Here is a 26004-nt window from a genome sequence, read left to right as displayed (position 1 = left end):
GGTCCTTGCTCAGCAGGGAATCCACTTCTCCCTCTCCCTTCGTCCCTGCCTGTGCATGCAGCCTCTCCCTCTCTAACTCTGTCTCTCTCAAATAAATAAATAAATAAATAATCTTTTTTTTTTTAAAAATGCACTTTACAGACTTATATTTCAGACATTTATCTTTTTTATAATGCAAAACACTCCAAGACACAGAAAGTTAAAAATATTTTTTTCTAGTCTGCTTGATAAGGCCTCCCTATAGGACAAATAGGACTGCACTTCCCTCCACTACCTTAAAAAAGAAACACCGATTCCTGCCTCCCTCCCACATAAACCTCCCATGGACTCCTTGTCTGTCCTGCTCACTTTATCCTGTTTTGTAGACCTGACCACTCCTGGAAGCTGGTGATAAAAGCTCAAAAATGTGATTGCTTTTGAGATGACGAGGAAGAGAAAGAGGAAGAGAAAAAGGAAGGCCAATGGAGAGAGGTAAACTTTCTGGGAAATTTAAAGCTATAGGTGAAAATTTTGTGGGATTTAAAAAATGGTATTTGGGGGGGAAATTTTGTCATTTATATACAAAAAGTCATTGTTATCTCAAAAGATAAAATATGTAAGATATGAAGACCTAATTTTTTAAAAATTGGAGATTTCACAAAATCATTATAGAGAAAGTTTTTCTCCCTCTCTTGTGTTGTGTTTGTTTTCTTTATCTTTGTATGGTCTTTGTATCTTTAGTTAGCCCCAAATTCAAGCCACACATTGACAGTTCCTCTCGTTCCCACAGAGAGGCAGCAGAACATGGGGTCCAAGAAATGGTTAGGGCAGCCTCTTGCCTCAGACCATGGAACAATTTCTGATTCACACTGACAGACTCACCACAGGAATGTTATAGCCCTCAGCTGGCATTGCCAGGAGCTGGAACTCTACATCTTTCAAACCCAGGCCTTCACTGCTTCTAGAAAACAGCGCTTATTCACACAAGGCTAGTCACTCGACCTGATATTCCCGACTGTCCTTCTCCTATCCTTCCCACCGGAGAAAGTAGGAGAATAGTGTCCCAGGTTCTAGGAAGTAGTGGGCTGCCTTCCAAGAAAACCCCCCCTCTCAGAAGACACTGAGAGATGGCTGAAAGAGCTCTGGCGTCTGAGTGGATACTTGGGCTCTGTCCTGAGCCGCCATGTCCTAGTCATAGGACCCAGAAAATTGCTGACCATTCCTAAGCATCTTGTCTTCTTATCCGTGAAGGGGAGATAATAATAATATATATCCTCACAGAGTTTTGAGTTTTCAATAAGAGGAAATAGTGCATTGGAAGCCCTATGTTGGTCACAGAGTGCTATAATTATTTTTTATATAAATTAGGAACGAATTGATTTGATTTGATTTGATTTGCTGTGCTTATGCCCTATGCTAACTTGGAAGGATTTAAGTCAATAATTTTCACATTGGAGCCCATTTGTTTCAACTGTGAGAGGATAAATTAAGCCATCTGTAGCATTGCGAAGAGGAGAGTTTACACTTGATCCAGATTTTTCTGCTTGGAAAGTTGATATATGAACCTCAGTCCTATCATACACATGTAGTATATGTAGGCTTTGCTTCCGTATAGCCAGCATTTCACTTTAACAAATATAATTGATCACATTTTTCATGAGTATATCAAGCAAAATTCCCATTATGGGTAATCAAGGGCTTTCCATTCATAGGTGATTAGAAGATGTTTTTAATCACCCTTCTGCCTCTTTGCTGTGACTTATACAGCTATGAGAAGCATGAAAAGACTGGAGAATTTTCATGCAATGATTTATCAAGTCCAGACACTTTAATCTACTCAGGACTGCACAGATGGAAAATCTATCTCTGTTAATTTCCTCTTTCACTAACACAAAAGACCAGGCAGGGGTCACCTTGTTAATAATAGCCATAAGGCATTTAAAGGACTTGTGGTCTGAGGGTGCTAATTTCCCAACTTGCCTTCCTATGGTGGAGGTAATCACAATATCTGACCAGCAAACTCAAGGTTTATTTTTTTTAGCCAGGCTTCCTCCTAACCACCTCAAGTCCCACCCTGCATGGACCTCCTACCCTGATGCCCCACAGATTTGCATCTCTTCTTCTCTCTCTTAATGCAGAGCTACTGACAGTCCCTTTTACTGTTCAACACTTTCATACACAAATCTAAGTTTAGTTCCAGAATCTTGCAATCCCTACTTTAGATGGAGGCAGATATCTCAGAGCCTGTTAGCAAAAGTGGCTACATGAGGCAGACAAGGTAAAAAATCTACCCACTTGGACCAACTCCCAAGGTACCTTTCCCTTGAGAAATGGTAACAGTTCTGAGGCTTGGGCTTATATCTAGAAGACAGGAGGGAAGAGTAGGAAAAGATGGAGTTTTCAAGTTATCAGACCAGCATTCAAATACATAAACAACTACTGTGTGACCCCACATAGAGAGACAGGGCTCTGACGCATGGGTATGTCATTCCTTCTAAATCCCTGTAGGAAATGAGTGATACAAGAACTAGGAAGGAATGTAAACTATTTCTTAAGGAAGCATGCTAGCATCTCTCTTCTTCCAAGAGTTCCCCTGAATAGAACTTGCGCTCATCCTTTCTCCCTGATTCTTAACTGTACAGGCTCCGTGTTAAAAGGGGAAAGGGAAAGGAAGGATAGTGTGGAGGAGATGTAGGAGATAGCCACAGAGCATGTAGGAGATAGCCACAGAGTCTAGATGAAGCCACACCACTTCTAAGCCCATGGAAGACCCATTTTCTGATGTTGTGAATTTCATCCACTTCTCCTGTTAGGTCCCTGAGAGTCCCCTCCATGTCAAACTTCCACATATCCCAACAAGAATCCCTACTCTTCTGTCTCATCCCAGCAACACCAACAGACAGACTCTTCCTCACCCTCACTGCTGTCACCTATGCATGTGCAAAATAGAGCAAATTGTTCATGCTGTGAAGAAAAGGAAAATAAAAGCATAAGGTTTTATTTTGCCCACCCATTTTGGGAGCCATACACCTGAACTGGGGGGAGAGAGCACCAGCACCATGAAGAGGTGGGGTCAGAGATACAGAGAATAAGACGCTAAGAACAAAGTGTCAGCATGGCTGTGATTGGGCGTATAGCCCTGAAGAGCTGGAAGATACCCCGAGGATCACATAGAATGACCTACTGCTCCCTTATTGCTGGGAAATGGAGGCCGGCAGGCTGCTGGTGCCCAGATCTACATATCCTCAGTGGGGCAGGGGAGGGCGATGGAAGTAGATGTGGGCCTTAGAAGGTCAAGCATGTAAAACTGTGTCTGAGTTCCAAGCTGTACCCCAGTTCTGAAAACCTTCACAAAATCCAGTGAAGCCTCCTCAAAGCCCTCACAGTCTATTCTGGAGAATAGGTTTTGCTTTTGCCCTTTTGTTTTTGGCAGGCAGAGGATTTTTGCCTAGCCACTTCTCAGTGCCCCCATCTGGGACTGGGGATATGGGCCTCTATTCCTCTGGGAGGCTCAGTAAAGGTCTGCATGCCTCCTTTGCCCTTCCTCCGGCCTTCCCCTAAAAGTATGTACTTCCTCGCCTAACTTTACTTCTCCTATTTTTGGCAGAAATCTCGGGAAATAGTTATTCACTCTCTCCTTTCAAACAAGTTGTTGTTAATGGCAGAGAAGGTGGCAGAACACGGAGGAAAGATACAGGCCCAGGACCGGGGGACTGTGGCTGGCGACTACCTCCGCTACTGAGGTGTATGCCCTCCATGGAGGAACTGGGAACACTCGTGGGCTCATCTGTCCCCACTCGATTCCTCTTCTAGGGGAACAGCTGGAGTCTGGGGATTCAGCCACACACACTTTCTTACCTTGAGAGGCAGAGTGGCAGGCGGGGCGGGGTAGCTCTGGCTGGTCTGAATGTGCGGAGAGTATCTGTAGAGCCTTGCTCTCCTGGCTCGCCCTGTGGTGCCAGTGCCCTCCTCATAGCTCTTCGGGAGCACCTGGCAGGTGGCAACAGCTGTCTTCAGCGTAACACTTTCACCCCTGTCAGTAGGGTGAGCCAGGTTGGCCTGTGGAACTGAACATCCCAAGGCATCCCAAGACCAAGGGTCTGTGCTCCACAGGTCCTGGGGGGCAGAGATGGCTGGCCAGTGCTCCCAGCCCATGGAGGAATCGCTGCTTTCATCGCTCATTACGGGAGCTGGGCTAGGAAGGCTGCATGACAGGGGCTGTAGTCGTCCAAATTTCCTGGAGGCAGTGGCCAGGGAAGGTCTGTGACGTGGGGATCTGCAAACGCCACCCCTCCTTCCATCCAGATCCTGGGGTTTTTCCTCTCTCTCCTCCTCCTTCAGAGCAGAGCAACTGAAAGCAGCTGGTTCCTCAGTCCCAGAGCCCCCCTTCTGCAGCAGGCGCAAGGGAGGAGCAGCCAAGCCCTGTGTGCGCCTGAGGCCCCGGCCTGCCAAGAGGCCAGTCCTGGGACCTGGGAAAATGTGTCCCTCCTCCGGGCCCCCTGGGGCTGCTGTAGAACGGGAGGGGAGAGCTCCAGCAGGGGGGGCCTGCAGCTGGATGAAGAGGAAGGAAGTTCTCATCTGCTGTTGCTCAGGCTGTTCAGCCATTTCCTCCAAGAGGGTAGGGCTGGCTCTTGCCAGCGTCAAGCTTCAGACCTCGGTGTCCAGTGAGGCAAATGCTGGCAGCTGCGGGCAGACGTGACTTGGCCCCATGGTTCCAATGACAGCCTGAGGAAGCAAAGGACACACCTTCAGCCCCCCAGGAGGAATCTTCAAGGAGCAGGGGTCCTGTTGGCTTTGGTACTGGACTCAGCACTCACTGCACAGAATCACAAAAACAGAGCCCAGTCTAGGAGTGAGGGCTGGGAGGGAACAGTCAAGACTCTGCCACTCTCACCGTGGTGTGTCTGACGGAATCCCTTTGTCTTAATTAAATGCCCCCTTCCCTATATTTGAAATGAAGAGGCTGAAGTTACTTGTTTCACTGTTGAATCCTGAATTCCATACTTGCTACACCTGTTCTCGTGTGTCTGACAGGGGAGAGGCTCTGTGATTGACAGACGAAACCTCCAGGACACTTCAAAGTGTCCTTTTAATCTCCCTTGCCTGCACGGATAATGCACACTTGTGAACAACTTTAATGTTTTAACGAATTTCCTCTTTAAATCCTGTGGTTATTTAGGAGTTCCCCAGGAGTCCTACAGTCCCACATCAAAATACTTGGCGTCATACACACAAGTAAATAAAAATAAAGAAATAAAGGGGAAAAGAGAGACAGAAAGATAGAAAAAAAAAAAAAAAAAAACCAGGAAATAAGAAAAACAAGCTGGTGACAAATCAGATGCAAGGGGCTTTTGTTCATTTTAAACACTTCATCCTCTTGTGAGAACTGTAGAAATCCACCTGAAAATTCATTGAGTAATTCACTTGCAGGGTGTTACTATAGGCTCAATACCTCTCACAGTGGAAAAGAACATTCTGAGTCCTGTGGCCTTGTCCCTGAGGAATGAAGAGGGAGGGGGGTGGGAAAGGTCTTTTCTTTCTCAATGATGACATGACGGAAAGAGACCCCGGATATTATGCTAGGAGACGAACTGAGCCCAGAGCCCAGAAAGTTGGCTGCTTGGCAGCACACGAGCCTGAGCTGTCCCTCTCCCTGGCACCCGGCCATTACCTTCCACTGGCATCACCCCTGGAGTAATGCAGGGCCATGGCCCTGGCTGACCACTGCTGACCAGCGCAGCTTGGGTTGTTCTCAGGATGGGTGCCGGGGTCTCTCCATTTATTTTTATTGTTAAACATCTTCACACAACCTTTACATCCAAGGTGATGGCAGCTCTGCTCACATTTCCAGACAGTTGACAAAGGACTCAGTGTACAGCTACTGAGAAATGTGCCAGAGCTGTCTTGTGTAGGCATGGGACACCGTAACTCCTTTCAACAAACACCATTACAGAGAAAACTTTAGCAAAACAGTGTTCTCCCATCCACTGAAATAATGACATGTTGATGTGATCACACTATTTTCAATAAAAGTCCAGTGTGAGTGTTGGCTGGTGTTCTTATGCAATTTACTCACTCTCCTGTCAAAGTATTCGCTTGGACACTAACCACTCAGCACACATTAGTTTGTTAACGGATTTACTGCTAAGAAGGCCAGAAAACTTTTGTGTTTGTACAGGACAGGGATTTGGGTGAGAAGAAACCACCATTTTGTTTGAGCCTCTACAGGCGCCAAGGATCCCACAGGTGCTTTGCATGCCTTATGTGATTCAAGGCAGAACGCAGTCCCATGAGGAGGTGGCCTCACCTTCATCTTGCAATTGAGGAATGTGCAGCTCAGGGAAGTGAAATGATTGCCAGCTGCCTGTTTCCCACAAGTGCAGATGGGCCAGGGCTTTAAAGAGCTGGCAGAGCAGAAGTCTCACCTCACTCCAACCTCCAAAGAAAACTATGTAGAAAAGAGCTCTGGTGGTAGTGGTGGTGTGCTCGGGACACTTCTCTCTTACACCTCTTTATATTTTTAATTTTATTTATTTATTGTTTATTTCATTTCTAGGTTGTGCAGGCTTGGAATAGCAGATGTTGCTATAGAGTTGACAGAAAGGCTGGTAGGACTTACTTGGAGGTCACACGTAAGACACCTCACTAGGACACTCTTAAGTATTTGGGGGGAACCTTAAAGGGAATCTGGAGTTCTATATGAGAAGTTGGGACAAGTGCCAGAGAATCATGGGTTTCTGCTATGGTGTAAATAGCACTGAGATGGAGAGCATGTGCTTTGGTGACAGACAGATATTTCTCTGAATCCACTGTGTGGCTATGTGACCTTGAGCAAGTTACTTAAGCTCTCTGATCATTAGTTTCTTCTTCTCTAAGATGAGGTAACAATACCTACTTTATAGGGTTGCTGAGAGGATTAGGTGAAAGTGTATGTAAAGGGCTTAACTAGCATAGCAGCTGGAACATAATGGTCTAACATTTATATTAGCAACTTTTAGAATTTATAGCTACACACTACTAGAGAAAACTGGTCGACCCAATGGAATGGTTTGAGCTGTGGCATTAAATGTTTGTATTCCATCACGATGGGCAATCACACACATTTTCATACTTCTCATGTGATCGGTAAGCATTTTTTAAAAATTCATTCATTTAATCTTTTTAAAATTTTTTTTTTATTTTTTATCAACATATAATGTATTATTAGCCCCAGGAGTACAAGTCTGTGAATTGCCAGGTTTACACACTTCACAGTACTCACCATAGCACATACCCTCCCCAATGTCCATAACCCAACCCCCGCCTCCCTGCCCCCTCCCCCCAGCAAACCTCAGTTTGTTTTGTGAGATTAAGAGTGTCTTATGGTTTGTCTCCCTCCCAATCCCATCTTGTTTCATTTATTCCTTTCCTACCCCCTAAGTCCCCCACGTTGCCTCTCAACTTCCTCATATCAGGGAGATCATATGATAATTGTCTTTCTCTGATTGACTTATTTCACTCAGCACAATAGATGGGTAAGCATTTAAGAGCTAAGAAATTAATTGGGATGAGGGAAGACTCTGTAGTGAATTGGAGTCTGGACACTTGTGCTTGAGTCCTGGTGTGATCATTTATTAGCTATGACTCACAGCAAGTTTCTGAACTTCAGGGCATTTACCTGAGCAAAATAAATTTCTGTCTTTCCTGCCTTACAGATTTATTTTGAAGGTCAAATGGGATAATCTATGTAAGAATATATTAGGTCTTTAAGTCAGCATGGATTTTGTTATAATAATATCACCAATAACTCTAAGTCATTGTCTCTGATTTCTCTGAAAACTCAAGGTTTCTTTGTCTGAAAGGATTCTAGGTTGACTCCTAACACCACTTTACCTTCAAGATTCATAAGGTGTGATTGCAAACAACAGGGAACTTAAATTATAGTCTATTTCTGGTAGTGACTTCTTTTCATTACATTTAGAGAAAAAAGAACATTCTAGAATTTTAACAAGGGTGGAGTAGGGAGTGGGCACTGGGAAGGTAGATCAGAGTACTTGCTTTTCTCATTTAGGCATTATGACAACTTTAGGAAGTAGGCAGCATGATTCCCCTTTTAGAAACAGAGAAAAGGGGCATCTGAGTGGCTCAGTGAGTTAAGAGTCTGCCTTGGGCTCAGGTCATGACCCCCTCTTACAATTGAGCCCCATGTCAGGGCTCCCTGATCAGCGGGGTGTCTGCTACTCCCTCTGCTTCTGCCCCTCCCCCCTGCTCTTGCTTTCTCTCTCTCTCTCAAATAAACAAATAAAATAAAATTGAAAAAGAAATGCAGAAAAGAGAAAATAAGGGAAATGAAGTCACTTGCTTAGAGCAACATGGTTTGAGAGGGTAGAAATTTGAGATTTTCATCCAGGTCTGGCTCTTTCCCCTCACTAGGATGGGTGGACCCAATCAACATAGTTTGTTCAGCCTGTGTGTACTTCCCATCTCCAAAGCCTGGATTCCCAGGAAAGACCTATTCACCATACATGTGTTACATTTGCTGATGAGGGAAACTCTCTAAAGGTTGCCTGGTATTTTTAAGAGGTTAAATGATTCAAGATTATACAAAATGGTACAATCAAGAGCTGTTGTCTGAGTTAAAGATAAGTAATTCTCCCAGGAATGGTGATTCTAGAGAACGAGTGTTAGAGGGGAATCTGGGGAATCCCAAGGATTCCTGGAAATATTCTATTCAGAGTTTAAGTCAAAGGAGTCACAACCTGCCTCTCCCCAGTCATTCATTCTCACAGAAGGTGGCATCCACAGTGGTCCACCCTTGGCAATTAAACTGGGAAACTTCTGGGGTCACTGTGTCCAATGTGTTTGTGACCTGTTGGTCATCCACAGCCTGACGGGAAGGAAAGGAGGTAGTAACTAGAGCCTCTCCTGTTATATGTGTTTGGAAAATGCATTCTGGAGTCCAAAAAGAATGAGAAGCAGAGGTAAGGGTGGGGTATGAGACTGAGGAAGAGTTTGGCAGAAACAAAACCTGAATGGCTAAGGAAGCATGAAGAGGCCAGAGAGAGTATACCTAGGGCAGGGACATGGACTGAACTGAAAGACACACCTAGGAGAGTCTGAGCAATGTCAGTCATAAGTGCTGAGCATTCCTATTCATGACATTTCAAATAAGGCTTCAAGATTCTTTAGGTTATTCTCTCTGTTGGTTAGAAATACACCTTACCTCACAGTTGTGGCTTATATAAGGAGATTTGCATAGTAGTGAATGTGTGAATGCCGACGTTACCTGTTACCATTACTGAATGTCTACTATATGCCTATATATTTATATCTAATCTTCACAAGAAGGTAAATATTAGAGTCACTGGCTCAAAGCAGACACTGAGGTCTGCAGAAGTTAAACTTTTTTCCCAAAGTGACATAGCAATTAAGTGGATGTGGACTCCGGTCTTTCAGTCTCCAAAGTCTGTGCTCTTTCCATGTTGCCACGTTGCTTCCAAATGCATCTAATTAGGGACCAACTTTATATTCTATTTTACAGAGAAATACTTGAGATTTGGAGAGATGAGAAAAAAAGAAAAGAAAACTTTTCTCACATTTGTTTCAAGTACCAGGGCACAGGGTCCCCTCAACTCCTGCACCTCTTACTTTCTTCAGACTCACTCCCCTGTGACCACTTTTTGTCTCTCCCCAAAAAGCAACCTCGGCTCATTTCTTCAAAACTTGACACCATGTCAGGTATTCCCCCTTGCGATGATTATTTTTGGAAGAACCAGATGGAGTTTTCCCATTTCCATCCTGTTTCTGTTTCCTTTACTGTCTGCCGCCTTGACCCCACACACACGGGTGTGTTTTGAGGGACTCGTGTTTTAAGTTGGTATGTGCCTGCCCCAGCATCTTGTCACATAGGCTGACTGTTTCTGAAGTAAATGGAAAAAGTTCTTGAACAGACGAGAGCGATGGCCATGAGGAATTTAAATGCTCTGCTCTGTGTCATGCCTGCATGGCTGTCTTTTAGTTCATGGTTTCTGAAGCCTTTTCCACCGTGGAAGCACTGGACTGTCAAACGTAGGGAGCAGGCTCCACTTTACAGAGGGGGTGGGGAGGGATACGGACAGTTTGTGGTATAAGGAGTGAGGTTTGAGGTGTTTGTGTTCTGAGACCCAGGTCAGAGGCAGAGGCTATACCTCCCTCACTTCATCTCTAATTGTTCCAGATTGTTCCTCAGTGAAGCCATCCTTACGGAGTGGTGAGTTTGCCAGTAGCAGTCTTCAAAAAACCTTGATTAGATGAATAGGGATTGTGTCTAAGTGTACTTTTTTTAATAACTAATTAGAGGAAAAGACACATCTCTGCTGAACTCCATAATAGTTGCAATTTTATCTAGTCTCACTGTGTGCCAAAGACTTCCCATTTGCTATCCAGGTAAGTATGCAAGAGGCCATAGGATGAAGAAATTGAGGCCTGGAGAGATGAAGCACCTTGCCCAAGGTCATTAACAGGAGGTGAAGCCAGCACTTGAGCCCTTTTTGTCCTAACTCCAAACAGGGGCCAAGGGCCTCTCAGTGCATCCCTGTCCTTATTCAAGACCACTCCAAGTCCCTTCAGTGCTCACTCCATCCCCATTCAACAGATTTTACTAGCTGCTGCCACATCGGTCTTCTAAGAACCCAAGTCAATCATGCCCATGACCTGTGGTCACCAGTCCCCAACATAAAAATAATCTCCACCACTGGTTTACCTGTGCCTTCCCCCTTTTTTTCCCAGACTTTTCTCCCACTGCTTTTCCATGTGACCCCCCTCAGGCAGATGTGTTCCTCATGCAAAGCTTTCACGGAGATGCTGGCTTGAGCCCCTTCCCTCTCTGTCTTCTCCAACTATGCAAACACTACTCCCTTCTGGGGTCCTCTATAGATTCTACCAGCTTTCTGACACCTTTGCCAGACACTCCAGCCATCAGTAATCCTTTCTTTTCTAGCATTTTCTGTCAACAACATTTATTCTAATGCCAGTCACATATTGTTCCCTGTGGTGAAAGAAAGAGAAAAGAAAGGAAAGGAAAGAAGTTTCCAAAAAGCTTTAGAATTTTTCTTTTTGCTAACTCCTGACTCAGTACCAAAAATCCAAAATATTTTAGTGTCACAACTCTTCTGCCATAAGTAAAACATTTGGCTTAGTTGTATACTCAGATCAGAATCACATATTGATAATTTTTTAGATATACCAGACAATAAGTTCACTTGAAACACTATTTAATTATAACTAATTCAGCAGTGAATTTGCAAAGCTGTATGTGTGTGGCATACCAACTTGCACAATGAGGCAATGTTTAAAGGAAGTGAAAGAGGTTTTATGATAATAAATACATAAATTATAAATAAATAATAAAAACAATTACTAGACACATATTGATTGAGCATCTACTCTCTACCCTGCAGTAATAAAGCCCCCGCATAAAGGCTCTGATGGGAAAACACAGTGATCTTCAGTCCTTGGGAGTCTGATCTTTTGCTCTATTCCCTAATTCCTGCAAGGGCAAAATGATCCGGAATCGAACCAGTCTCCTGGATCAATGTTGTAAACACAATTTCTCTCCTAAGAAAGGCATGATGTAATCCCTTAAGTAATAGGAAGGGAGAAGTCTAGAATATAATTAGGCTAGATGATATTTGGGGGTACTTATCCAAAATAGATTCCCTGCTTTGTTTTTTAGCATTTCTGGGCCTCTGTTATAATTCTTGACAGGTGCTTCAGGTCAAAGGAATGATGGTCACTGGAGATAGGCCTAGGTTTTGTTTTGGAGAAGAGGAACAAAAAGAACAGAGCCCTGACCAGCTTGCAGGTCTAGCCCATACCTCACCAGGAGCACAGATTCTACCTCTATTTGTGGAAAAAAAAAAAAAAAAATCTGCCCTAACTCAGTGTTACTGAATAGTTACCATGTTAGGACTACAGAGGAGAATTTTAATTCTGATGCTTTCTTTTAAGAGAAGATGCTTTCTTATCTTCTTGGAAACTTCTCAGATGCTTTCTTTTAAGATAAGACAAATTGATTGAACAATTGCAGCTTTATTTTAATTTTATCTTATTTAAATTCAATTAATTAACATAGAGTGAATATGCTAGAGGTCGGTGATTCATCATTTGCATATAACATCTAGTGCTCATTGCATCACACACCCTCCTTAATGCCGGTCACCCAGCGACCCCATCCCCTCACCCCCCTTCACTTCAGCAACCCTCTGTTTCCTATGTTAAGAGTCTCTTGTAAGAGGTTTGTCTCCCTCTCTGATTTTTGTCTTGTTTTATTTTTCCTCCCTTCTTCTATGCACCTCTGTTTTGTGTCAATTGAGGTTTCTAACATCAGTGGCACATATGTCATTGCCACGAAGGGACACAAATTCCCCATTTCAACAAATATTGTTGAGCATCTCCTGTGTGGTAGGGACTGCGGAGGTAAGTATGCACTATCAGTGTCCAGAAGCAGCTTCCATCCATCAGGGTGCTGCCTATGTGGAAAACTCTGAATCCAGACACAAGTAAGTAAATGTCCTTAGAGGCAGTGAGGCCAAAGAGCTACAGGGCTCAGAAGGGGACACTGGGGAGAGTCAACGGATGAATGCTATTATGGCCTGAATGTTAAGGTCCCCCCAGGATTTATAGGTTTAAACCTCATCCCAATATAATGGTATTTGCAGATGGAGCCTTTGGGAAGTAACAGGTCACGAGTGTGGGCCTTTTTAGTGGGGTTTGTGTCCTTGAAGGAAGAGGCCAGAGAACTGTTCCTTCTCCTGTCATGTGGGTACACACCAAGAAGTCAGCAATGTGAACTGGGATGAAGGCTCTCGTCAGACACTGAGTTGGCCGGCACCTTGATCTTTGATTTGTTTGACTACAGAAGAGTGAGAGGTAAGTTTCTGCTGTTGATAAGCCACCCGCTTTATTGTATTTTGTGAAAGCAGCTTGAACTGACTAAGACAGAAATTCATACCAAGAAATGGGACGCTACTACAACAAATAACCTAAAAATGTAGAAGCAGCTTTGAAGCTAGATTATAGGTAAGGGCAGGAAGAGTTTTAGTTGCCTGTTAGACGAAGCTGAAATTATCATACAGGAATGTTTATAAACAATTGTGGTGGGAGCTCAGAAGGTAAAGGAGAGCTGTAAAGAAGGTTTCCATCTTACAGAGTACGTGAATAATCCTGAAGAGAATGTTGATAGAAATGCAAACAACAAAGGCCATTCTGATGAGGTCTGTGATGGAAGTAAGGAGCATGTCATTGGACAATGGAGAAAAGGCCATCCCTGTTGTAACATGGTAAAGAGCGCCACTGAACTGTGTCCGTGTTCTAGTATTTTGTGGAAGGTAGAACTTGCCAGTGATGAAATTGGATGCTTTATAGATTTTTTTTATTTATTTGAGGGAGAGAAACAGAGATAGTGAGAGAGAGCACAAGCGAGGGGGAGAAGCGGGCTCTTTGCTGAGCAGGGAGCCTGACATGGGACTGGATGCCCAGGACCCTGGGATCATGACCTGAGCCCAGGGCAAATGCTTAGCTGACTGAGCCATCCAGGCGTCCCATGAAATTGGGGACTTTGCTGAGGAGATTTCTAAACAAAGTGTTGAAGAAGTGACTTGGTTTCTTCTGACTTCTTACAGTAAAATATGAGAGGAGAGAAATGATTTAAAGATGGAATTATTAAGCCAAAAGGAACCAGAACTTGAAGATTTGAAAAATTCGCACACTGAATGAAAAGAGATGTGTTTGGAAGAGAACTTAGGGTGTGGTGGAATGGGCGTGACCTGCCAGGTTAGAAGCAACATGAACATATGACTTTTGAAGATCAAGATGAGATGAGAGTAGGGAAGAGAGGGCAGCTCAGAAAATATTTACTTACGGACCCATCTCTGCCATCAGTTTCCTAGCACATATTGTCACATGTCATCACAGAGTGATTTATTTGCTTGATTATTTGAGGTCTGCTTCCTCCAGGACCAGGCAGGCACCACGTGATTTTGATCTTCACCCCACAACTAGTACCCAGCACACTACTTAGCATAATAAATACTTGTTAACTGAAGAAATGGTGTCTATATGGACAAGTTCTTACCTTTAATAAGCTTGTAATCTAATGGTGAAGACAGAAAAGCACAGCTTTAATACAAGACAGAGTGATATGTGATAAATACTGACTAGAGGTACAAGCAGAGAGAGATTATTCTGACAGAGCTGTCAGGGAGGTCTCCCAGAAGAAAGTCACCTGAGGTGGCCTTGTTGATCAGCATTACAATAGGTAAAGATGAGGGAGTCATCCATTCAAGGCTGGAGGAAACTAGGGAAAAACACGAAATAGGGCATGATGCAGGAGGTTGAGGGCATATGATATGTGGCTCAAAATGATGGATTTCTACGCCAAGCATGGTTTACAATGGGAAATGGCGGGGGGGGGTTGTTCTAGATCACGGAAGGCCTTGAAAATATATTTAAGGGGGTCTTTTAAGGCTTTTGAGGGGAAAGTGACTTTGAGTCTATGAAAGACGGTGTGTTAGTGTATACAGTGCGGTGCTTCAGTGCAACAAAGCTTTCTTGGGGATCTGGCCAGAGCTACTTCTCCATACCACGCTGGGCGTGAGCATGCCAGGCCCTTCGCAGACCACACTTCACGACTTCCCAGGATGCACACTGGCACCTCCAGGTTTAGATAAGTAAACAGAGGCTCTGAGTGTAACTGGGCCAAGCAGCCACCGTAGCAACTACTGTGGTCTGCCAGACACCCGAGTCCTTCTCTGTGGCGCTCAAGCTAAGTTCCTGTCAGGAAGCAAAGAGAAACCCTGCCTGGGAGACATAGAATGTCCTTTCTGCTGGGAGAAGAACAGAATCAGTATGGTGCACTGAGCTTGGTGGGCACGTGGCCATACCCCGTGGGCAGATGCCGACAGACGGGGGCACATGGATCCGGTTCCCCTGGGCCTGGCAGACCAGGCAGCATTGACTACTTCAGCTGGATATGAATGGATGTGCTTCTTACACACAGTCTGTGCCTTTCAGAGGAAATCTTCTAATAGCAGGGGAGAAAAAAGACCTATTTATCTTGAAAGGAGAAAAAGAAGAGTGAAGTGTAAAGGGCAGAAAGCAATACTTAGAAGTATAACTGTTTGAAATAGAATGCTTTTCATTAGGTCTGTGTCGCTGTTTCAGTGATGGAAAATGGTTGTTTATTCCATTCCACACATATATGTGTTACGGTCTCTTTTTCAACTTAGCATTACTTCTTTTGCTCTGGAAGTCAGGACGGCCTTATCAGTGGGAGAAGAAAATACATTTCCATAGGACACAACTCGAAGGATGCCAGGAAGGCCTGCCTTGCCTAAAAGAGATGCTCATTAGAGGGGCAGAGATCCAAAAGCTCTACCCTTACAGATTAATTTCTCTGGGTCACTCATCACCTGGGCATGAGGCTGGATGCTCTCGTAAAATTCTAATTACTCTTGGAGGAGCAAATCCACCATACCACTAATATCTTGGTGTAAACAGTTTCCTAAGGCTGCTTCCTTATACACTGTCCAGGTTCAGCAGCTCCTGGAGAGGCGAGTGGGGCAGCAGGGGGGAGAATGAGCCTTAAGCAGGCCAGAGAGAGTCTCACCTACACCCACTATTCCCAGTGAACTCCACACAAGTCAAGGGCATGCGGTGCAACTAGTGAAGATAAAGTCCTACAACAGCACAGGTTTCTCTTGGGCTCAGTGTTTCCAACTGTAGTTGGAGAATTTTTCCTTTAATCACTTTCTACTTTTAAAATACAGAAAACGATGGGGGCGCCTGGGTGGCTCAGTGGGTTAAAGCCTCTGCCTTTGGCTCAGGTTCATGATCCCAGGGTCTTGGGATCAAGCCCAGCATCAGGCTCCCTGAGGCTGCTTCCTCCTCTCTCTGTGCCTGCCTCTCTGCGTACTTGTGATCTCTGCCTGTCAAATAAATAAATAAAATCATTAAAAATAAAATAAAATAAAAATAAAATACGGAAATCGATGTAAAAAAATTTTTTTAAAGGCAAGTTTCATCCCTTCCAGTTCCTTGTTATTACTAATATTTGCTTCGAAGAGAAATATACTAGCATGTGTACACACACGTGACTGCTTTTTGTTTGTTTTGCATTTAGCAATAGGAAAAACACAGTTAATGCTCTTTAAAAAACCCAGCCAAGCAGAAAATTGGGAACAGCAGCAGCTGTGAGAGGCGACGTGTGCACAGGGTGCAAATGAGTTTTATTCTACTAGACTTTCCGTCCTTCTCAGTCACTGGGGGCCCATCCAAGAGGCGGATGCTACGATGCCAGCAGCGATGATGTTAGAGAAAGAGACACACAGAGAAAGAGACAGGAGGGAGAAGCAGAGGATTTTTTTAACAAGAGGCTCTTTAAATGCTTTGAGTCTATTTCTAATGGTTCACATACCCACTTTATGGGCAGACCTTGGCTTTGAAGTAGGAATGCCCTGCTTCTGCCATTTCCTATTGGGGTAATGGTGGGCAAGTCACTGGGGCTTGCTGAACCTCATTTTCTCAGTTCTAATAAGGTCTTCTAATAGGTCTCACTTCTAATAAGGTCTTCTAATAACTTTTAATAAGGTCTCCCATGCAGAAGAGAAGCAAGGACTGAATGAGACAGTACCTAAGAAAGAAAGAAAGAATGGACATTGCTATGCACGGTGAGTTATTTTCTGAATGTACTACTCCACTTTAAGTTACAAAATATCCCTGACAAGCATGGCCTCCTGGATAATTCTTTTCATTTTTTTTTTTTTAAGATTTTCTTTATTTATTTGAGAGCGAGAGAAAGAGAGAGCAAGTGGTGGGGAGGGGCAGAGGGAGAGGGAGTAGCAGACTCCCAGCTGAGCGGGAAGCAGGGGGAGGGAAGGGCCTGGATCCCAATCATGACCTGAGCTGGAGGCAGATGCTTAACTAACTGAGCCACCCAGGCATCCCACTCCTGGATAGTTCTTACACAAATCCTAAAAGGTGAATAAGAACTAGCCAGTCTGAAAGGTGGAAGAGCATTTGTGTTCTCAGTGAGCAAAACACATGTAAAGAAAACGAGGCATGCAGTTTGCTGGGCAGTCTGGGGTGTGCCAACTTGTGGGTGATGGGCAGAGATGAGCCCCAGGTGGTTTGGCTTAGTAGCACTAAACATTAAGTTTGAGGCAGGCAGTGCCAGAAGCTCAATCCTTCAGGGTGTTATAGACCTTGTTAGCAAGCTTGGATTTTATATCCTAGAACAGTGTTTTATCTACTGAGTTCGGTGAAATTTTAATAACCATATTTTCTCCAGCATTATTTTTTTTTCATTTTATTGTATTTTTTCATCATGATAAATGTACTCTTTAAACCCCATCCCCTGTTTCCCCCATCCCCCTACCTACCTCCCCTCTGGTAACCACCACAGACATTTATTTTTAAAAGTTTACGTAGTCTTGGGGCGCCTGGGTGGCTCAGTGGGTTAAAGCCTCTGCCTTTGGCTTGGGTCATGATCCCAGGGTCCTGGGATCGAGCCCCACATCGGGCTCTCTGCTCGACAGGGAACCTGCTTCTCCCTCTCTCTCTGCCTGCCTCTCTGCCTACTTGTGATCTCTGTCTGTCAAATAAATAAATAAATCTTAAAATAAAAAAGTTTCTGTAATCAAGCGAGTTTAGGATTAAATAGTTAATCCTGTTTCTTTAGTGTAGGTCTCCCCAGAGCCTTCAATATGCTATTATGCCCCCATGAATTTTCAGTAAGGGAATGCACTCTGCAATATTTCTTCAGATCTGACTGCAGGACCTTCCCTTGATCCCTACTCTCTCTCCAGCTCCCACTGCTCAAGGGTTTCCATTTTCTAGCTTCACACATTGGGAAATTCTGCCACTGCAAGGAGCTGTTTTGTCAGGTTCACCACGTATCTGTGCTTGTAAATGTTACTGTGACTTTGCCAGCTTTTTCTGATCTACTTCTACTCACCAAGACACTCCTCCAAATTTTCTCTTCACATGGGTCCCTGCCTCTTCCCCCCAGTGGATAAAGTCACTTCCTGCTCTACAGAAAGAATGAGGCTCAAGGTGGAGGCAGCCATCTTACTCCATTCTTTTAACACATCTACACCCAGAGACTCTGTCCTGGTTAGTCTCTGAGTGTCGTTCCTCTTCCCTAAGGTGGCTGCCAACATTTGAGTCTAAGAAGAAGAAAGAATTGCCAAGCTGACTATTTGAAGTCAGTAGTGGTAAGAGTCAGAGATCTAGCTGGAACCAAGCCATCTCCTGATGCCCAGGTGAGGGCACTTTCCATTCACCATGCTGCCTTTCAAATGCCTCCCCAGAGACCCAAGCATATGACAGATACACATCATTAATACATTGTTTATACTGGCATAAAATTACCTAGTCACATTGTGAATAACTGTTCGTAGTAATCCATCGAGTTTTGTTTTGTTTTGTTTTGTTTTTTTAAACTAGAACTATTTTAAGTTTCCCTTTTTTCCCACTGCACTTTTAGAATAAACCATTCTAGTCCTAGAAGTACCCAGGGATCAATATAATGCTTTCTGTCCTAACAATAAAAACTAAAACTAATTTTTTTTTCAGATGCTTTCAGAGGGGCTCCATCTTTTTTGTTTTTGTTTTTTCCTTTTTCCATCATTTTCTCTGGGTCACCACTATGTTGAGGATGCCCCAGCCCATGAAACAGGGTGCTTGAGATGTACCTCCTTTTCAGTAAGCAGCAAACTGCTTTCATCACCAGACCCGCTCACATACTACCACCACAGAACCAAACACATGAGTGCGCTGGCTTCGCTTAGAATTTTGGATTTTGGGGCACCTGGGTGGCTCAGTGGGTTAAGCTTCTGCCTTTGGCTCAGGTCATGATCTCAGGGTCCTGGAATTGAGCCCCGCATCAGGCTCTCTGTTCAGCGGGGAGCCTGCTTCCCTCTCTCTCTCTGCCTGTCTCTCTGCCTACTTGTGATCTTTCTCTCTGTCAAATAAATAAATAAATTCTTAAACAGCAACAACAATAAAAAAGAATTTTGGATTTTGAAACAACAATGAATAAAACAGCCATTTATAGCTAGAGGTCTCTTGGCATACATTCAGTTCAACACCTTTCTTTCTCCACTGTTCGTTTCTTTTGGTATCTAGAGTAGAGCTCAACCTCCTTCATTTCATAGGTACTTTGGGCAGTACTTTTTGTTTAATTACCTTTAAATACATCTTTAAAATCTGTATGACTGTTTTTGAAGTTTTCAAACTCATTGTCACTGTATCACTTTTTCCAGGCACCACTTCCATCCCGATACTTGAAGGAAATGGGCCTTAGAACTTCAGACCTGCTACACACATGTCCTGAATAAGACTGCTTGTTCTCCAAGTTTAAAGCAATCTGATTTGGAAGGAGTGAGAGGTTGCTTGTGTTTAAAAATAGCCTGCTGAGTATAGGAGGCTTTTTCCAATTACTGTGGAAAGATACTTTCAGGCTGATTAGCCCCCAAACCACAAACTATAAATGTTTTACAGCTTGTGGGCTTAAATATATTGAGATAATCTGGGATATTTACTCAAAAACCATAATCTGAGTATGATAAACCATTTGATCAAGTCAAATATTGTCAATTCTTCATGAAGAATAAAATTACTAAATGTAACTTAGTACAACCATATGTTTATATAGTCCATTTACCTTTTCGAAAAATAGATCTGTATCTGTGGAATCACTTTATCTTCCCAACAGTTTCGCCTTCAATTTCCTTCTAATTTAATTCATACCTTATGCTGTCACCAGGGATCCTTGCCCATAACACATCCATGAAGCAATGGCAGATAAGTGAATTTATGGCATTTGTAAAAAAGGATTAAAATGGTGGAGTATGGAATTGAACCCAGGCAGCAAGGGAGGCATTCATGAGGAGGATATTGTTGGATAGGGAGAACGTAGGAGGCTCAATGGAGTGGGAGCCATGATAAGATTAAAGGACTTTTCTAGTAGGATACATGAATAATTGAACTAGAAGGATATGGGTAGTCTGGGAGCTTGATGTTGACATCCGAGATTTCAGAGGTGGTGCAAGGTGTCCAGGGTGCAGCAATAAGTGGAGGTAACTGAAGTAGAGGGAAGGAAGGATCATATGAGACCAAGAGGTGAAGAAACTGAGATGCCAGAGAAGTAAAATGGTCTTTCCTGGGAATGCTGGATTTACAAAGAGTGACAGAATTTGGAGTGGAAAGGAAGCCTGGGAACAAGGGAATGAAGAAGTATGGCCAGGAGGTGACAGAGATGAGGAAGGTACTGTGTCCCAATCACATGAGTGTTAAAAGGCAGGGTTTTGCAGCGAAAAGTGATCTGGAGGTGGCAGAGGGAAGCAAGGAAGATCTCTACCTTACCTCTGGGAACCCGGTTACATGGAATGTGGGAGAAAAGACAGTCTCTGAGGGCCATGAGAAAGGTGTCTTCAGAGAACCTCCAAATTTCAGAGAGGAGGTTATGGTATGGAGAAGTTTCAGGAGGGAACTGAAGGTGGACTGGACAGGTCAGGGCACTTGTGGAGAATGGAGAGGGAGAGTGTGGTGGTGGATGTTGGGGCCACTGGGACTTCTGGAGGGATGAGGCATGGGGAGATGTGCACAAGCCAATGGGCCTGCTGGCTCTGGTGGGCTGGTGCCATAGTCCCGCCCTTGCCATTGCAGGCAGCTGTTCTCCTTGGATACCCCACACCGCTGTCCCCCATCCGCCTCTGCATCCTTGTAGGTCTCCAAACGCAGTCTGGATCCTCCCACCTCTGAACTCTGCCTCCAGTGCTCCTTCATCTGAGGTGCCCTATTTAAGCCCCCAACTGTCTTTAATGCTTGACCCAAATGCACACTCTCTGCAAAATCCTACAAGACATCTCCAGTCAGAAACAACAGATCCTGCTTCTGATTTCAGGTAAGTGGAATGGGATATGGAATTTGAAATGGAATGTTTTAAAACTATTTTTTCCTCTCCTCAGCAGAAACTCTTTATTCTGTGTATTCTTGAGGGAGGGTCATATATCTTAAAGGAAAGCCCTTGGGTTTCTAAGGCCCCCACACTTCCCTTCCAGGAAGGGAAAATAAGTTTTGTGTTGCATAAGATTGGGGTCCCAGTTTGATGCACCCCTGAGCCTCTGCCTAGGAAAAAGCAGAGAATGAGGCTTTGGTGAAGAAGGGCGAAGGAAGATGTGGTGGAAGCTGGGGAGAAAGCTGAGCAGCTGGGAGAAAGGGACAAGGGGGAATCCAGAGAGGTCACATCCCTGCCACCATCCTGGAGACCTGGGAGCCTGCTCTTAGAGTAGTAGGGCGAGGGGAAGAGAGTGGCACTGCAAGAACCAGAGCCCAGACGGAGGCCTGACTCACATACCCCCTGAGTGGGACCGTCGCCACTTCTGAAGCAGAGTGTTCACTTGACCACTGCCCACTGTCCCCTGCTACTTGCCACAGTCCCCAGCAGGGACCCCGCGCATGCGTTGTAGGTGCTCGGTATAGGTTTATTGAGTTAATAAAACACTCTGTGAGGGAGACAAGATAAGTCTTAGCCTCTATACTTTATTCTTGAAGATTCTGAGGCATAGCAAAGTGACGAAGACATTCACATGTTTACTTAAACGGTGACTGACAGAGTGGGAGCAAGAATCCAGGCTCCTCGTGTCCTGGCACAGCTGCCATTGTCCTAGCGGAGCCACACAGCTCCCCTGAGTGAACACAATGAGAATATATCAGAAAAGAAAGGCAGAACTTTGTGATTCTGTAATCAAATTATTTTATAGGGAGACTCCATAAAACTCTCTCCTTTTGGATGCATAGGTCGTCTCCTGACAGAAGCACTACAATAGCAACTGTACAAATTTTGATTGTGGACAGGAACTGAGAGAAGAGATGCAAAATTAAGCTAGTTGTAGAGTTAGGTTGGTATTGTGAGTAATACCACTGACTTTTCTTCAATATTTAAAATACTATTTTTATGTTATATTTTCAATAGATAGGCTTATGAAAATTTCAACTTCACAATAAGGCAACAACAAATAGCATTTGTTGAATTGTTGTTAAAAAGAATCATGGATTAAAAAAAATAGTTTCGCATCTTTGCTCCTGGATGACAGGAAGAATGTTCTGTAGGTCAACGTAGCATCAAAGGCTCTCCCACGTGGGAGGCATTCCACTTGACATGCAAGAGACCCTGAGTATTAGTTGGGCACTAGGGATTCAATACTAGTGATTCAATTCAATCACTAGTGATTCAATGCCACAGGTTGCAGGTGCCTTTTGTGGCTTTGTTGATTGAAATGCAATTGAGTAGGAAGCGGAGGAGATGATTAAGGAGCAAGAGATGGAGAAAATAGGAGGGAGGAGAAACACATATCTTAGCTTTAGAATGTCATCAGCAAATGCTACCCATTGGCCATCTCTCCCCACCGATCTCTCATTAGCTGTCACCTGGACACCTCCAGCTGGCAGCTCCTCGGCAAATTCTGATGAAGGCCCGTGACATCTCAGGATATTCAGATTCATCAGTGTAGGGATTCAAACTAGACTTGCCACCATTGGTTACAAAACCCAGGGAGCCCAAAGCATCCTTTTGCACCCCGAGTTAGATCTTTTCCCTGAGTCCTGCATGTAGGAGGTTAATAAAAGTAAAAACTGACTAAATTAACTCCTGCTCTTAAAACATGGGATTCCGGTTACCTTCAGGACATGTGGGTGGAGCCTGGGAGGGAGCAAGAGGGAGTTTCTAGGTTGCTAGTCAGTTGTGTGAAAATCCACTGATACACACACTCTTTTAGATGTATGTTACAATTCAGTCCGAAGTCAAAAGGAAAGAAGAAAGGAGAGAGGAAGGAAAGGAGGCAGACAGGGAAGACTGTTTGTAAAGCCAGACGGAGGAGCACTTGTACATCCTTCTAGTTTGTTTAGTCGTGGTACAACACGACAATAGCTTTATTAGAGGACAATGAGCTTGACTGTAGAGAGCAGTCCAAGTGGAATGAGGCTGAGGTAAGAAAATGGGGAAGGAGTTACAGTGGCCTCAGTCTGGGTGATGAGGGCTTAGATTAGATTCATATCCACTTTGATGAGATCTAAGATGGTAGCAGACCATTACCTCTAAGAGGAGCCAGTTTTGGGGTAAGTTATCACATAAATGTGATAAAACGCATTCAGCGTATGCCACAGGTTGCTTTACATAAGCTGATATTTAACATTGTGTCAAACAATATTAAAACTCGCTTAGTTTAAGTAGTAATTATAATTCTTGGCATTATCAGTTGGGCAGGGTTCAGGAGAGCCCACTTAGACGTGCTCAGCTCTGGCTGAGCTCAGAGCTCTGGGCCTGAACAGCTTCTATTCCCAGATGGGCGTCATCTTTCAGGGGGATCCAGTGAGGGCCTGTGGGTGACTAGCTCGGACCAACCAAAAGATTGCAGCATGAACCTTTTCTTGTGGTTTTTTTGTTTTTGTTTTTAAAGATTTTATTTATTTATTTGACAGACAGAGATCACAAGTAGGCAGAGAGGTACGCAGAGAGAAGCGAGGGGGAGGAGGCTCCCCGCTGAGCAGAATGCCCGATATGGGCTCAATTCCAGGACCCTTATATCATGACCTGAGCCGAAGGCAGAGGCTTAACCCACTGAGCCACCGAAGCGCCCCTTTTCTTGTTGTTTTATTTTGGTTTGTTTGATTTTTAATACATCATGATAATGCTAATGTCACATGATTATACTGTCAGATAAAACTACTAAGTATTTTAGGACCTGTTCAAAAGATTAACAGCTGAATATTTGAGGTTGAAGGAAATATTGCTTTCCAAAATATATAATAAAAATGTTAAAGGCTGGATTGAACAGACCAAAGTTATCCTTTGGAAAAATAATGTGAAGAATGTATTAACACAGGGTCTTTGTAGAATTTAGATTTATGCAAATCTTCAATTTTCCATAATCCAAATTTAACAAACTCAGAATGACACAAATTTGTTATAATGCAAACTAAACATTTTAGTACATCTTTCTAGAATTCAACAGAATGTTGACATCTAAATTCACATTATGCACCTCATTTAATTTCTGCACGATGAGCCAACAGGCAGAAATAGATGAATTGCTGACACATAGACTTTTTCCTAACTCCCAGAGAAAAACCGAGGTCTGTGTCAGAGATAACAGAGAAGATCTTCTGGTTCATTAGTTTGCGTAAAGCCGTAATTATGTATGTAAGTAATTTCTATGTACTGCACTACTGTATTATTACCATTCAGCTTTGCTGTGATGTCAGTCATTGAAACATAATCTAATTTTATAGAGTTCCTTAAAGGCTTGGAAAGTCTTAGTTGTAAGCTGCTTCTCTGCTCATTAGCATTGACCTCCATGGTTTGTTTATTTGGACCTTTTTTTCTTTTTTGGCCTCCTGCCCCCAAGTTCACACGCCTTTGTTTCATAATCCATACTGTCTTTGTACCCTCTTGACCCAGAAGAGAGGCAGATGAATGGAAGCATTGATGCCAAACTACAGCCTCTGCAAACAGGCAAGAAGCCTGAACGCCTACTCACTTGTCTCTGATTTATTTGGAAACAAAGAAGGGAGGAGGAGAAAGAGAAGAATCAGACAGGTATTTGAGGTCTTCCTGGACTCACCAGTCAGCACTACATCTGGAATATGATTAAACAGCGTGTGGTGCACAGGAAGACCTGTATGAATAACGCCTGTGACTGTTGTCCTCTCCTGTTGGTATTTCTGAGCACCTCTATTTCAGTCTTGTACTCCATCTTGGGACTTTGTACAAAGGTGCCTTATCCTCAACTCCAACCCCCAACCAAGCAAGCAGCCTTCTGCCCTCTTCAGAGAGACAAGAAGAGTCAGATGAAATGATCGGCAAGATGGGTGGGCACGTGCAAAAGAGGGCAATGCTTCAATCTGCAAAGACCAAGTAGGCTTCTGTTCAAAATCTATAAAATCTGAGTGGCATGCATGAAATGAACACGGCAGTCCCTAAATCGAGAGTTATTCAGATGATAAATAGATTCTGAAATTCTAAGTATTTAGGACAAATAAAATGGGTTTTTACTTCACACAGTTGGTAATAAGCTTATAAAATTCACAACTGGAAAGGCCAAGCAGGAAATATAGTTGAATTATTAAAAGGTCAGACATATTTGTTAACTATTGCCCTCAAAATAGATATTATCCAAATGACCTAAAAATTTGGGAAATTATATTATACTATAATTTTAAAAAGAAAAAAGCTGAATTGAAATTAAATGTGCATCACAAATATAGTAACATCCAAATATGGATGTTTGGGACAAAAAGAAGAGTTTTCAAAAATGAAAAATAATTGTGGTTAAGATTTTGGACAGGTTTTGTCTTTTTTAATTCAGAAAGTTATTTAATATAATAAATATTGCTTCAAATTAGTATTTATCTGTTCCATCATTTTCTATTCTTTTACTTCAATGTTTTGGTGTTTTCATGTTTTAGACATATTTCAGAAATAGTATATAGCTGGAATTTTTTTCTGTCTCTTTGATTTACTTTGTTTTTAACTTTTAAGATGACAACATTCATATTCCTTGTGATTATTGATAAATTTAGACTTGTTTACTCCCCCTTATTTTATTATTTTTGTTTGTCTTGTTTTCTACACCTCTTTTCCTCCTCTTCTTTGCCTCTAAAAAATATTAACATGACTTCTAGTCACTTATTTTTTCTCATCTTCTTTTTGCTTCTGGTTTGCAAATTAAAATATTCTACTAGTATTTTTTTCAGGAATCTTTCTCGAGTAAACAAAGACTAATCGTAATCCACTATTTTCATCTTCTCTCCAAAATGCAAGAGCTTTTGGAATGCTTTATTTCACAATTAGACATAATTTTCATTACAAACAACATGTTTTCTAATCTATCTGCTTACCATTCTTTCCTGCATCTGAAACCTTCCTTCTGGAATCACTTTTCTCTACATTGAAGTGGATTCTGTAGAGGTTTCTTTGGTAAAGATCTGCTGGTGGCAACTCTCCCA

At 43.2% G+C, this 26004-nt stretch overlaps 1 protein-coding gene and 1 long non-coding RNA gene across 2 annotated transcripts in view; one reads left to right on the top strand and one right to left on the bottom strand.

Annotated features, from left to right (window-relative positions):
• The window catches only part of PSD3 (pleckstrin and Sec7 domain containing 3), a 624510-nt gene extending 619840 nt beyond the window's left edge, over positions 1–4670 (bottom strand). Inside the window, exon 1 of the mRNA XM_004775730.3 lies at positions 3838–4670. Within this exon, the coding sequence (XP_004775787.1) occupies positions 3838–4584 (747 nt within the window). The 5' untranslated portion in view covers positions 4585–4670. The remainder of the gene's footprint in view (positions 1–3837) is intronic.
• An 11534-nt stretch (positions 4671–16204) lies between these two features.
• LOC101671506 lies at positions 16205–25669 on the top strand. Its single transcript, XR_006604846.1, has 3 exons — positions 16205–16664; positions 19260–20902; positions 24458–25669. It is a non-coding gene; the product is annotated as an uncharacterized LOC101671506 (long non-coding RNA).
• Positions 25670–26004: the final 335 nt, after the last annotated feature.

Source organism: Mustela putorius, unplaced genomic scaffold, assembly GCF_011764305.1.
Source record: "Mustela putorius furo isolate JIRA1106 unplaced genomic scaffold, ASM1176430v1.1 tig00537275_pilon_pilon_pilon, whole genome shotgun sequence".
Taxonomy (NCBI): domain Eukaryota; kingdom Metazoa; phylum Chordata; class Mammalia; order Carnivora; family Mustelidae; genus Mustela; species Mustela putorius.
Note: the sequence above shows the minus strand (reverse complement) of the source record. Positions and strands in the feature narration are given on the sequence as shown.